General features: G+C 39.1%; 1 protein-coding gene across 1 annotated transcript in view; it reads right to left on the minus strand.

Annotated features, from left to right (window-relative positions):
- Positions 1 to 2,010: 2,010 nt before the first annotated feature.
- mRpL22 (mitochondrial ribosomal protein L22) overlaps positions 2,011 to 14,542 on the minus strand; it is a 114,048-nt gene continuing 101,516 nt past the window's right edge. The window contains exon 6 of the mRNA XM_090384680.1: positions 2,011 to 2,317. Within this exon, the coding sequence (XP_090240806.1) occupies positions 2,100 to 2,317 (218 nt within the window). The 3' untranslated portion in view covers positions 2,011 to 2,099. The remainder of the gene's footprint in view (positions 2,318 to 14,542) is intronic.

Here is a 14,542-nt window from a genome sequence, read left to right on the forward strand (position 1 = left end):
CAGAATTCAGCGTGCTCAACCCATTCAAGGCCTTATAGACCTCAATCAGATCACCGCGCAGGTGCCTAGTCTCCAGCCACTGCAATTTGCAGAACTTAAGCCTCTCTTGGTAAGAGAATCCCTTCATTCCCCTCACCAATCGTGTTGCTCTTCTCTGTACACGCTCAAGCAAATCTACATCCTTCCTAAAATGAGGCCTCCAGACCTGTACGCAGTACTCAAGGCGTGGCCTGACCATTGCCTTATACAGAGGGACAATCACCTCCTTTTCCCTGCTAGCAAAATTCCTATATATCATTGACAAAACCCCATGACCCGCCCTAGCAGCCTGTCTGCACTGCTCAGAAAACTTCATATCTGACTGCACAATTACTCCCAGGTCTTTTTCATTTTCTACCACCTTAAGTGTAGTACCACACAGTTGGTACGTTTCTCTGGGGTTACTTCTACCCATATGCAGTACTTTGCATTTGTCAAGGTTGAACTTCAGTTGCCACTTCTTAGCCCATCTGCCCAAATTATCTAGATCCTGTTGCAGTAGCACACTGCCATTACTGTCATTAACAACCCTGCCAACCTTTGTGTCATCTGCAAACTTCGACATTAAGCCTGATATACCTTCATCAATATCATTGATAAATACACAAAACAACAGTGGACCTAACACCGAACCCTGTGGGACTCCACTAATAACATTAGTCCACGAAGAGCAGCACCCATTGATTACCACCCTCTGTCTTCTCCCACTTAACCATCCTTTTATCCATTGTAGCAACTTACCCTTAATACCATTCTGCTAAGGGTAAGTTGCTACAATGTGCCCCTAAAAGATGATATCTGCTCTACGTCATCAACCTTTGCCCCTGGCAGACATACCCTGGTCTTGTTCCACCTATCCTTTTTACATACCATGTTCCCCGTTTCCCTGACAATAGAGTCACCAACAACTACTAGTTCCTGTGGGACCAGCGCATTCTGCCTTGGGGGCAATATTAAATGTATTGTAGTTTATACAAGCATATTAATATAAATAATATGCAGGTATATAGTTATATTATTTTTTTCTCTTAATATTTCATTTGTTTTTTGAATCTATCTTTTTATTAAGTTATTGAGAATTAAAAAAAAAAATAGGAGGTAGATTTAACTCATAACTAATATAGTGAGTAATGGTTACAACAAGGAAATTTTGTCGGTCCCTTGATGCTCATTATAACCAAGTTTGACTGTATCTCCATAACTGTTTAATTTATTTTTCTTAATAGATCATTTCTGTTGGATAATAAGGGGTGGTCCTTGTATTAGACAAACAAAGTAGTAAGTGTCAGTACAGTACTTCTCAAGATTGACAATATTAATAATCTGATTCTCTAATTCATCAAATCACATTTTTAAAAATTGAGCTGCTTGTCAAACTTGGTGTAAGGGATTTTGATTTCGTGGATACCTAGTCATTTTTTTTTTCTGGAAAATTCCAAAAAATTTGTTGCATTCAGATTTTCTCTCTTCACTACAAAATCAAAACTGAAAACATTAGACTACTTTTGTCCACAACATGGTTTGACATTAGCTAATTTCTCTAATTTCTTTCTATAATTATGGTAAACATTTTAGTGGGGAAATTCAAAAAGTACAATGTATGTAACCTTATTTAAAAATATGTAATGTAAACTTAAAAAAACTATAGTTTTTTTTTTTAACCATGTAAATCTTGGAATTCTAACAATGTAATATTAATCATATTTGAATGTAAAAGAATATTATTATTATGTGTGTGCATGCAAATTATACTCATCAACCGACCCACAAGTCATATGGTGCTGACTACTGAATGAGTATTAGGAATATTAATAGGAAAAAACAATGAATATTTAAGATAAATATCTGAAATTTCTGAATAAAAATTCTTGCATATTTCAAGAGATAATGTTACTTGAATATTAAACTGCAACGAGGACACACACACACACACATACTACTGAGATCATGACAGTTAACACAGAGAACAAATATTTTAGAATATAATTTTAATACACATTACACAACTATTTTATTTTTTGCAGCCCTATTCAAGTGTTTAACTAGAATGAAATTCATACTTATAAACTGCCAATAATAGTACGAGCTCTTAAACTATCTATATAATCTTTTAATTTTTCATAACCCGTCATTTCTGGTGGATAATAATGCTCAGGAGGTGGTCCCTCTACTAGACGAACAAAATAGTGACAGTGTTTATACAGCACTTTTCCAAATCGCATGCGTGCATGTTTCCTGATTCCTTTGATATATATTCCTTTCCCAACAAATGATTCTCCTGAAAGAGAAATATGTCAAAAACAGACTTACAAATCTGATTAAATAGGAAAGCTAAAATTAAAATATTTCATGCCATATAAATTGTTTAGGTGTAAATATCACTTTATTGGTTTAAGATAAAAGGTTAATAAACTACATGTACTAACAAAATCTGACCTTTCTTTTCCAATTTCCATAATTTTTGTATGTTAACAGTTTTATTTTATAGCTTTGCAAAAAAAAAAAAAAAAAAACTGACAATATTCACCACTGGCTTTACTGATAACTATTTTAAAAATGAAGGAAACTGATAAGTGTCACTACACTAACACTTGCAAATTTCTTTCAGGAACCCTTAGTCAGTTACAAAAGTACCACTTCAATATTAATTTTTGCATCCAAAGTATGTACTTATCACTTTTGCCTTCCACAAAGACTCATTATTCATGAGCAACCTGTTTATCCAGGAAGGTTCAGAAGACTATAAAAAAAACAGGGAAGGGGGTCTGGATACTGTTTTAAGAATATATGAATTAAATAAGGTAGGCACCTGGGGTAGATGGGATCTATCCAGTTATATTAAAGGAGGCAGCAAATTCTTAGCCATAATTATGAAAGCTTCCTTGGACTAAGGGAGGTCCCCATGGGTCAGAGATGTGCAAATCTGTACTCAATTCACAAAGAGGATCAAAGGGTGACATGAATAATTACCGACCTGTTAGTTTAACTTCTGTTCCAGGGAAAATAATGGAGTCACTGGTTAAAGAAGCAATGCAGGATCATCTAGACAAGACTGCAGTTATAGTTCAGACACAGCATGGATACTACGATGTGGTCACAAAGGAACTGGATGTAAAAAATAATTCTGATATCATATACTTGGATTTTAGGAAAGCTTTCGCTAATGTTGCACATGGGAGACTATTGTACAAATTGGAGAAGTGTGGCATTAAGGACAAGTTGCTACAAAGGATAAACGGATGGTCAACTGGGAGAAGACAGAGAGAGAATGGTAATCAATGGACACTGCTCTTCGTGGACTAATGTTGTTATTAGTGGAGTCCCCCAGGGTCAGCACTGGGCCATTGTTTTCTGTATTTATCAATGATATTGATGAAGATAGATCGAGTTTAATGTCTCTGTTTGTAGATGAAGGTTGGGAGGGTTGTAAATGACAATAATGATAGTACACTATTGCAAAAGGACCTGGAAAAGTTGAGCTGATGGATGGACTGAGAGGTGGCAACTGAAGTGTAACATCAACAAATGTAAAGTACTCCATATGGGTAGCACAAACCCCAGAGTAACGTACCAACTGGGTGGTACTATACTCAGGGTAATGGAGAATAAAAAAAACCTGGGGGTAATTGTGTAGTCAGATATGAAGTTTTCTGAGCAGTGCAGACAGGCTGCCAGAGCAGGTCATGGGTGTTGTCAATGGTATACAGGAATTTTGCTAGCAGAGATAAGGAAATGATTGTCCTCCTTGTATAAAGCAATGATCAGGCCACACCTTGAGTACTGCATACAGGTCTGAAGGCCTCATTTTAGGAAAGATATAGAGCTGCTGGAATGAGTACAAAGGGCAACAAGATTGGTGAGGGGAACAAAGAGTTGTTGTTACGAAGAACGGCTTAAGTTCTGCAAATTTCAGCATCTGGAGACTAGGCACCTACGAGGTGATCTGATTGAGGTGTATAAGGCCTTGAATGGGTTGAGCAGGTTCAATTCTGATGGGATCGTTCCTCTTGCTCAGATTACAAACCTGAGGGGACATAAATTGAAATTGAGGAAAGACGATTGTTGAATAGATGTGCAACAATTTGCCTTTTTTAGCCAGGTTGATAGTTGGAACAAACTTCCATCTATTGTGGTGTAGGTCAATAACTTAAATAAGTTCAAGGCTGAAGTAGACAAAAATTTGGAGTGAATGGATGGGTGAAATGGGAAGGGTATTTTTATTTATTTTTTATTTTTTTTGGCTAATGCTATATAAGCTTGCTTTCTTGAATTATATGCCTCTACTTATGCTAATAACATAGACATAAGTGGATTTTTAAAAAATGCTTTTCAAAAAAAAAAGCAGAACACTTTTAAGAGGTGGCTTATCTGTTTATTATAATTAATCTCAACTTGTGCTGAAAACACGTAGAAACATTTAATTATAGAAAATAACAACTAAAATCACATGGTTTTAGATTGCTAAAAATGGTTTCATGCTTTCCAATGGTTAAAGATAGAACCATTTAGAATGGATGGTATTTACCAATAGTTCCACTGGTAAATACCATTTAGCATTAGCATTATTAGAGGCATACGATGCAAGAAAGCAAGCTAATGCAGTATCAGCCAACAAAAAAAAAACAATGCCTGTCCAGCTCAGCCTTAAATTTATTGAGGCTATCGACTTCCACAACAAAATATGGAAGTCTGTTCAACCAAGCAACCACCCACTGGCTAAAGGTAAATGTCCGCACACCCATTCTACAACTGTCTTTCCTCAATTTGAATCTATCCTTTCTCATGTTTTTAATCTGAGCAAGAAGAAGAATCCCATCAGCATTCAGCTTGCTCAACTCAATCAAGGCCTTATACACCTCAATCAGATCACTTCGCAGGTGCTTAATCTCCATGCGCTGCAATTTGCAGAACTTAAGCCTTTCTTGGTGAGAGCACCCCTTTGTTCCCCTCTAGCAACTCTACCAACTCTAGCAACTCTATATCCTTCCTAAAATGAGGCCTCCAGACCTGTACACAGTACTCTAGGTGTGGCCTGATCATTGCCTTGTATAACAGGATTATTATTATTATTATTTCGTATGAATGTTTCTTTCGTGTATCATGGCTGGGATATCCAACCCGCGACTTTTGGGTTGCCAGGCAGGCACTTTACCTACCCGGCTAGCCTGGTCGGCATATAACGGGATAATCACCTCCCTGTCCCTGCTAGCAAAATTCCTATATATCATTGACAAGACTCCATGCCCTGCTCTGGCAGCCCGTATGCACTTCTCAGAAACTCCCAGGTCTTTTTCACTTTCAACTTCCCTGAGTGTAATACCACACAGTTGGTATGTTTCTCTTGGGTTATTGCTACCCATATGCAGTACTTTGCATTTGTCAATGTTAAACTTCAGTTGCCACTTCTCAGCCCATTTGCCCAACTTATCTAGATCCAGTTGGAGTAGCATACTGTCTTTACTGTCGTTAACAACCCTGCCAAACTTTGTATCTTCTGCAAACTTGGACATTAATCCTGCAGTCTTGTCTAGATGATCCTGCAATGCTTCTTTAACACGTTCGCTGCCGATCAAGTGCAGGCGCGGGATTTGTTAGACATTAGTATGAAGTTCTCAACTTCAGTTGGCATTGTGTTTCTGCTGTGTATAGTTGTTTCGGCGTCAAGTAAAGAGTGTAAACTATATGTAGTTGTATGTGGTGTTGAACATTTTGTTACGTGACGTGCGAAAAAGCCTTGTAATATGAGTTGTGCAGATGATAGTTTAGCAGGCCTGTCACACCCAAAAAAGAAGAAAAGTGCAATATAAAAAATCCCTTACAGATGAAGAAATTGCAAAAATGTTGGAAGAGTTATCTGACGTATATCCCAGTGACGTCAGTTACGATGACAAAGATTTTATCCCTCCAAAGGATGCTTTGGATTCGGAAAGTGTAGATGAAGAAGATATTGTGGAAGAGGCTACACTTCCACAGCAGGATTCCGGTGAGTTGGAAAACATCACGTGGGAAAATGATGTAACATCGATGAAACAGTTTCGTTTTACAAAATCCGAGTCTTTGCTGCAACCCGTGTCAGGTGATAATCCTACAGATTCCTTTCGTCATTTATTGACTGACAATATCTTGGATGAAATAATTACACAGACAAATGTTTATGCTCCTGAAATACTTCTTCCCCGAGAAAATAAAGAACATTCTCGAATGAATGCATGTAGGACACCACTAGAGATGAAATGCTGGTATTTTTTGGATTGATTTTACATATGGGACCCATTCGACTGAACCGCATACAAGATTATTGGAAAACAGATAAACTGTTCGGATTACATGTGTTCGCAGATAACATGAGCAGGAATCGTTTCTTATTAATACTGCAGGCATTGCATTTTGCAAAAAATCCAGAAAAGAAAGAGGTATGTCCACGGGATCGCCTATATAAAATTCGAAAAATGGTGAATCCGTTCAATGCACGAATGTCGGAAATATATCATCCAGGACGTGAGATTAGCTTAAATAAGTCTATGATATCGTGGCGTGGAAGGCTTGTTTTTCAACAGCACATTCAAAACAGTGCAGTGTTGAGTCAGTTTGGTGTGACATAAGCATTGGGAGATCAAAATTGAGAGTAGGAGTGTGCTATAGGCCTAATGACTCTGATGAGTATAATAAGGAACTGTACAAGGAAATAGAGTGGGCCAGTAAATCAGAGAGTCTTATAATGGGAGATTTTAATTTCCCAGATATTGACTGGAATTTGGGGGCTGGTTACTCACACACTAGCAGGGCTTTTGTGGATTTATTGGATGATTGTTTTCTACATCAGCATGTTCGGGAGGCAACTAGAGGGACTAATACTCTTGATTTGATTATCAGCAGTGATTCTTCATGCATTAAGAATCTGCAGATAAATGAACCACTAGGTGGCAGTGATCACAGTGTGCTGAAGTGGGATTTACTCAAAGAGGTAACTACCATTAGGGGTAAAGGGAAGGGTTATTGCTTCCGTAAAGGCGACTACGATGGACTGAGACAGTATTTAAATTCTATACAGTGGGACCAACTGATGATGTTACCAACAGCAAATTCAAAATGGGAAGCATTCAAAGAACTTATCTTGGAAGCTACTAGGCTTTACATACCAACTAAGAAATATTGTTCAAGGTTTAGGCCAAAATGGATGTCAGATGAACTAATGAGGCATATGGCAGAGAAGAAAAACGCATGGGATACTTACAAATTAACACATGACACAGAAGCCTATGATAGATACAAGTTGATATGCAACCAAGTTACAAAGGAGGTTAGGCAGGCGAAGGCAGATTACGAGAAATCTTTGGCAAGGGATGCAAAGAAAAACAGCAAAGAGTTCTTTACTTATGTAAACTCTAGAAGGAAGGGGAGGAATCAGATTGGTCCACTTGATATTGATGGGTCAACTGTTGATGATCCTGCTCAGGTAACTAACAAACTAAATGAATATTTTGCATCGACATTCACACATGAGGAGTTATTGTTATTTGGTTTTTTAGGAGCATTAGCAACTAAGGCCATATTGCTCCGGGATATGCGGTGGTCATTCCCTGACCTTTCCGCATCCTCCGTATTTGGTGGTGACGGGCTCGAACCCCGGTCTAATCAAGAAGCATGTGCTACGCACTGGTGCTCCTTCCCACCTGGCTACGGAGGCGCCTCATGAGGAGTTATTCAGCAAGGGGAATGCCAGAGGTGTATTCAACTCTAGCAGTAAGCTACAGAATCTTGAAATAACTGGGAGTAAAGTGGAGGAGAAACTGTTGAAGATAAACACAAGAAAGGCACCCGGGGTGGATGGGATCTATCCAGTTATATTAAAGGAGGCAGCAAAGGAAGTAAGCAAACCCTTAGCTATAATTATGAGAGCTTCCTTGGACTCAGGGGAGGTACCCATAGACTGGAAATGTGCAAATGTGATCCCAATTCACAAAGGAGGATCAAAGGCTGACACAAGTAATTATAGACCTGTGAGCTTAACTTCTGTTCCAGGAAAATTAATGGAGGCACTGGTTAAAGAAGCACTGCAGGATCATTTAGACAAGACTTCAGTTATAGCTCAGACACAGCATGGTTTTGTTAAGGGGAAGTCTTGCCTGACCAACTTGATTGGATACTATGATGCAGTCACAAAAGAACTGGATGCAGGGAATAACTTTGATATTATATACTTGGATCTTAGAAAGGCTTTTGATACTGTTGCACATGGAAGACTGCTACACAAATTGGAGCAGTGTGACATTGGAGGCAAATTGCTGCTATGGATAAAGGGGTGGTTGAGCGGGAGAAGACAGAGAGTGGTAATCAATGGACACTGCTCATCGTGGACTAATGTTATTAGTGGAGTCCCTCAGGGCTCAGTGTTGGGTCCATTATTGTTTTCTGTATTTATAAATGATATTGATGATGGTATATCAAGCTTAATGTCCAAGTTTGCAGATGATACAAAGGTTGGCAGGGTTGTCAAGGACACTACTGACACTATGCTGCTGCAACAGGATCTGGAAAGGTTGAGCAGATGGGCTGAGAGGTGGCAAATGAAGTTTAACATTGACAAATGTAAAGTATTACACATGGGAAACAGCAACCCCAGAGCAACGTATCAACTCTGTGGTACTACACTGACAGTGGTAGAGAAAGAAAGGGACTTGGGGGTGGTTGTGCATGCAGATATGAAGTTCTCTGAGCAGTGCAGACGGGCTGCAAGAGTAGCTCATGGAGTATTGTCAATGATATACAGGAATTTTTCCAGCAGGGATAAGGAGGTGATTATTCCATTGTATAAGGCAATGGTCAGGCCACACCTAGAGTACTGTATACAGGTCTGGAGGCCTCATTTCAAGAAGGATGTAGAGCTGCTGGAACAAGTACAGAGAAGGGCAACAAGATTAGTGAATGGAACAAAGGGGTGCTCTTACGAAGAAAGGCTTAAAGTTTGCAAATTACAGTGTCTGGAGACTAGGCACCGGCGAGGTGATCTGATAGAGGTGTATAAAGCCTTGAATGGTTTAAGCATGCTCAATGCTGATGGGATTCTTCCTCTAGCTCAGAAAAATCACCTGAGAGGGCATAAATTCAAATTGAGGAAAGACAGATGTAGGATAGATGTGCGGAAATTTGCCTTTAGCCAGCGGGTGGTTGGTTGGTGGAACAGACTCCCATCCCTGTGGTGGAGGTTGATAGCCTAAATAAGTTTAAGGCTCAGCTGGACAGGTATTTTGAACGAACAGAGGGGTGAAGTGGAAGTGGGGTTTTTTTTTTTTTTTTTTGGCTGATGTTGCATAAGCTTGCTTTCTTGCATCAAATGCCTCTACTAATGCTAATGCTAAAAACAAACGCTGTAAGTACGGCATCAAGTTATATATGATCACAACGCCTACTGGCATGGTTATCAAATTTCAAGTATATACCGGTATGTTGGATGATTCTGGTGTAAAAGGACATGCACAAAAAGTCATCATGAACTTACTTGATGGGATGTTAGATGTCGGACATAGCATATTTATGGACAATTATTACAATAGCTATGAACTCACTAAGTGTCTCGCTGACAGACAAACCCAAACCAATTGTACTGGGACAATCAGAAGTAACAGGAAAACATTTCCGAAAAAGGTTCGAGAAAAAAAGCTGAAGAAATGGGAAACTTTATCAAGGTGTGCCCGGGGTGTAATGATTGCCTAAGTGGAAGGACAGAAGAGATGTCAGTTACATATTTACAGAATACCAAAATGATATGGTGGAAATGCAGAACAAACGAGGCGAACTGAAATCAAAACCATTGCCTATAATTGAATATAATAGGTTTATGTCAGGCATTGACAAGCAAGATCAAATGCTTGCCTATTATCCTTGCGAAAGGAAAACCATTAGGTGGCCTACAAAATTATGACTTCCGTTTATCAGTGATCAGATCTTTATTGAAACAGCCACCTGATCTCCCTCATACTGTGCATGATGTACCTGAACTGGAACACGTGCTCAAACCACGGGAAGAAAGAAAAGGTGGAAAGATATTGAGGAAGCAATGCAAACGTTGCTATTCCAAAGGGAAACGTAAGGATATAATCTATATCTGCAGTGTTTGTGAAGGATCATCCGGCTATTGCTTAGATTGTGCGAACATTATACCTAAGTAACATTCTTACACATAGTATTTGTAATCTGTATTGGTTTGGTATGAAATAATGTTACAATGTTTTTTGTTTTATTATTTACATACCATATTATTATGTTTTTGTGTCACGTGCCAACGTGTGATGTGGCATTTACAGCCAAATTTGACCTCCAGTTCCTATCACAAAATCTTTTGGAAACTGCTTATACGACACTTGAATATTGATACGGTATACCTAACAATCCCTTATTACCAATTTTCAAGCTTTTTCGTTATGGAAACACAGTCGGCCTCTGGCGACAGTCACCTCCTTCTATGCTGCGCTATTTACGATAGCATGCTGACTCATGACCAGCAGCAAACGTGTTAACCCGTGACTCCATTATTTTCCCAGGAACACAAGTTAAACTAAAAGGTCTGTAGTTATTTGTGTCACCTTTTGAATCCCCTTTGTGAATTGGTGATACATTTGCACACCTCCAGTCCATGGGGACCTCCCCCTGAGTCCAAGGAAGCTCTCATAATTATGGCTAAGGGCTTGCTTACTTCCTTTGCTGTCTCCTTTAATATACAGTGGAACCTCTATATTCGTCATTAATACGTTCCTGAGGGATGAACGAATTTAGAATCAATTTTTTCCATAGGAATTAACTAAAATTGGAATAATCTGTTCCCAGTCCCGAATCTGATACATAAATAAATAAATAAAAATTTAACCAGAGCTTTACCTTTACTGAGGAGCAATGATGGCAGAAGCTCAAGGAGGAGGAAAGGAATTATTGTTTAAGAAGGGCAGTCACCTTCCATTAAATCATCAGGTAACTCCAATTCTTGTGATCGATGTCTTTTTTGTCCCTTTCCCAACAATTCACTAGCAATCGATTTAGCAAAAAACTTGTCCAATGTTGTCTGTTTCTGTCTCTTTTTTAAAAATTTTCCGAAAGTAGCCAATCACATTATCAGTTAATGAATTTATATTTTGATTAACTACGGCAATGTTTGGGTGCCACTTCTCGACCATAATCTGCGTTTTGGCCCAATTGGACAGCAATTCCTTAATGTCAGCAGTTGGGATGCTGCCTTTACTTGACCCTTCCTCCTCTGATGAAATTTCCTCCACTGCTTCAGCTTCCTGTTCATTATGAAGGTCTAACAGTTCTTCTGTGGTGAGCTCACTTCCATGGTCCTCCACCAATTCCTCTACATCCTCACAATCAACCTCCAATCCCATGGGCCTGCCCAGAGACACAATTTCATCAACAACAGGCTCTGACCCAAAACCTTCAAAGTTTCTTTCTGACACACACTCTGTCCACAATTTCCACCAGGCAGAGTTCATTTTCCTGGAAGACACTTCCCCCCTATGTCTTTATCAATTATCCTCAAACAATGGAGGATATTGAAGTGATTTTTCCAAAATTCTCTCAATGTAAGTTCTGTCTCTGATGTCACTTCAAAACATCTTTGAAACAGGGCTTTTGTATAAAGTTTTTTAAAACAGGCAATGATCTGCTGATCCATGGGTTGGATTAGAGGAGTTGTGTTTGGTGGTAGATATTTAATGCGAGTAAAGCTGTAATTCCCCTGCCAAATCGTCTTCCAAGCCAGGGGGATGAGCAGGAGCATTGTCCAAAACCAAGGCCTTTACAGGTAAATTATAACTTTCTAGATAAGCTTTCACACTTGGGGGAAACACTTCATGAATCCACTCCAGGAAAAACTGTCTTGTTACCCAAGCCTTACTGTTAGCCCTTCCACATCACATTTATTTTACTTTTTATGATATTGTTTTTCTTAAAAACTCTCGGTTTTTCTGAATGATAAACATGCAATGGTTCAATTTTGCAGTCTCCACTAGCGTCACCACACAGCAAGAGTGTTAATCTGTCTTTCATTGGTTTGTGTCCGGGCAATGCTTTTTCCTCTTTTGTGATGTAGGTTCTTCTAGGCATTTTTTTCCAGAACAGGCCCGTCTCATCACAATTAAAAACTTGTTGAGGAATAAATCCCTCAGTGTCTACATAGTTTTTGAAATCTGCAACAAACTTTTTAGCATCTTCTACATTCGAGCTTGAAGCCTCTCCATGCCTAACTACACCATGAATGCCCATTTGCCTTTTAAAATTTTCGAACCAGCCCCTACTTGCCATGAAATCACCACTGGTTCTTGGGTTCTTTTGTTGCAGGTCATCATATAACTGCCTTGCTTTTTTGCAGATGATAGATTCTGAAACACTATCCCCAGCCATTTGCTTTTCAGTAATCCATACTAATAAAAGATTTTCCATGTCTTCATACATTTGTGATCTTTTAGCAGCAAGAATTTTTACACCTTTTGCCACATCAGCCTCTTTAATTGCTTCTTTATTTTTAATTATGCTGCTTACTGTAGTTCTCGGCATGTTAAATTCTAACACTAAGTAGGAAACACGTGTTCCACTTTCAAACTTAGCTATGATTTTTTTTTTTTCAATTCAATTGTGGTTCTCACAGCTTTCCTTTTTCGTTGTTTTCCTTCATTACACTTTTTTGGGGCCATGGTCACTTCTTTTTACAAAGATAACTGCAAAAAATTGCAAAATTTAAAAAAAATTTTAAAGAGAAAATAACAGGTGATGTGCACTGAACGATCGCACGAGGATGGCTGACTGCATGGGCGATTGCGCGAGGATAGCTGACTGCGTGGGCGATTGCGCAAGGCTAGCTGACTGCTTGGGCGATTGGGCGAGGCTAGAATGACCATGTGGTGGGTGACTTTTTGTGACGAATATAGGGTATGACAAAAATAGAGATTCCACTGTAACTGGATAAATTCCATCCACCCCAGGCGCCTTCCTTATTTTTAACTTCAACAATTTCTCTTCCACTTTGCGCTCAGTTATTACAAAATCACTTAGCTCCATGGTAGAGTTTGATAAACATCTGGCCCTCTACTCCTTGAATAACTCCTCATGTGGGAATGTAGATGCAAAACACTCATTCAGTTTATCAGCTACCTGAGCATGATCATCAATAGTCAATGCATTTATGTTAAGTGGCCCAATCTGACTCACCCCTTTCCTTCTAGAGAGGCGCCTCCATAGCCAGGTGGGAAGGAGCGCAGTGCGTAGCACACGCTTCTTGATTAGACCGGGGTTCGAGCCTGTCACCACTAAATACGGAGGATGCGCAAAGGTCAGAAAATGACCACCGCATATCCCCGGAGCAATATGGCCTTAGTTGCTAATGCTTCTTAAAAAAAACCAAACAAACATCCTTCTAGAGTTTACATAAATAAAGAACTCTTTGTTGTTTTTCTTTGCATCCTTTGTCAAGGATTTCTCATAATCTGCCTTTGCCTGCCTAACCTCCTTTGTAACTTGATTACAGACAAGCTTATATCTACCATAGGCTTCTGTGTCACCTGATAATTTATATGCATCCTATACATTTTTCTTCTCTGCTACGGGCCTCATTAATTCATCTGACATCCACTTAGGCCTGAATCTTGAACAGTATTTCTTAGTGGGAATGAAAAGCCTAGTAGCCTCAAGATTAAGTCTCTGAAGGCTTCCCATTTAGAATTCAACTTTGGTAACATCATCAGTTGATCCCACTGTACAGAATTTAAAAACTGTCTGAGACCCCTGTAGTCACCTTTACAAAAGCAAAAGCCCTTCCCTTTAGCCTTGATGGTACTTACAACTTTAAGTAATTCCCATATCAGTACATTGTGATCACTGTCACCCAGTAGTTCCTTTATCTGCAAATTCTTAATGCATGAATAATCGCTGCTGATAATCAGATCAAGAATATTACTCCCTCTGGTTGCCTCTCAAACATGCTGCTGTAGAAAACAATCATCCGATAAATCCAAAAAAGTCTTGCCAGTGTGCGAGTGACCAACCCACAAGTTCCAGTCAATATCTGGAAAGTTAAAATCCCCCATTATAAGACATTCCGATTTACGCCCACTCTTATTTCTCTGCATAATTGCTCATTATACTTATCAGATTCATCAGGCCTATAACACACACACCTCTCATTTTTCCTTTCCCAGTGCTTATGTCCCACCAAATAGACTCAACATTGCATTGTCCACCAACATCAATTGGATGCACTTGCTTAGATTTTGTGTGTTTTGTTTCCTAACTAATAACCCCTCCTCTCTTCCTATCCTTTCTGTACACATTGTACTCTCCAAATTCCAGTTCTGCATTCCTTATATCTGTGTGACACCACGTCTCTGATATCCAAACAATATCTGCCTTTGATGTCTTGACTATCACTTCAAGCTCATCAAATTTATTATTTATACTCCTAGCATTGGTGTATATACATGCACCTGTTACTCTTAGTTACCCTAAGAGTAACAGG

This window comes from Mastigoproctus giganteus, chromosome 11 (genome assembly GCF_048544385.1).
Source record: "Mastigoproctus giganteus isolate SK-2022 chromosome 11, ASM4854438v1, whole genome shotgun sequence".
NCBI lineage: Eukaryota > Metazoa > Arthropoda > Arachnida > Uropygi > Thelyphonidae > Mastigoproctus > Mastigoproctus giganteus.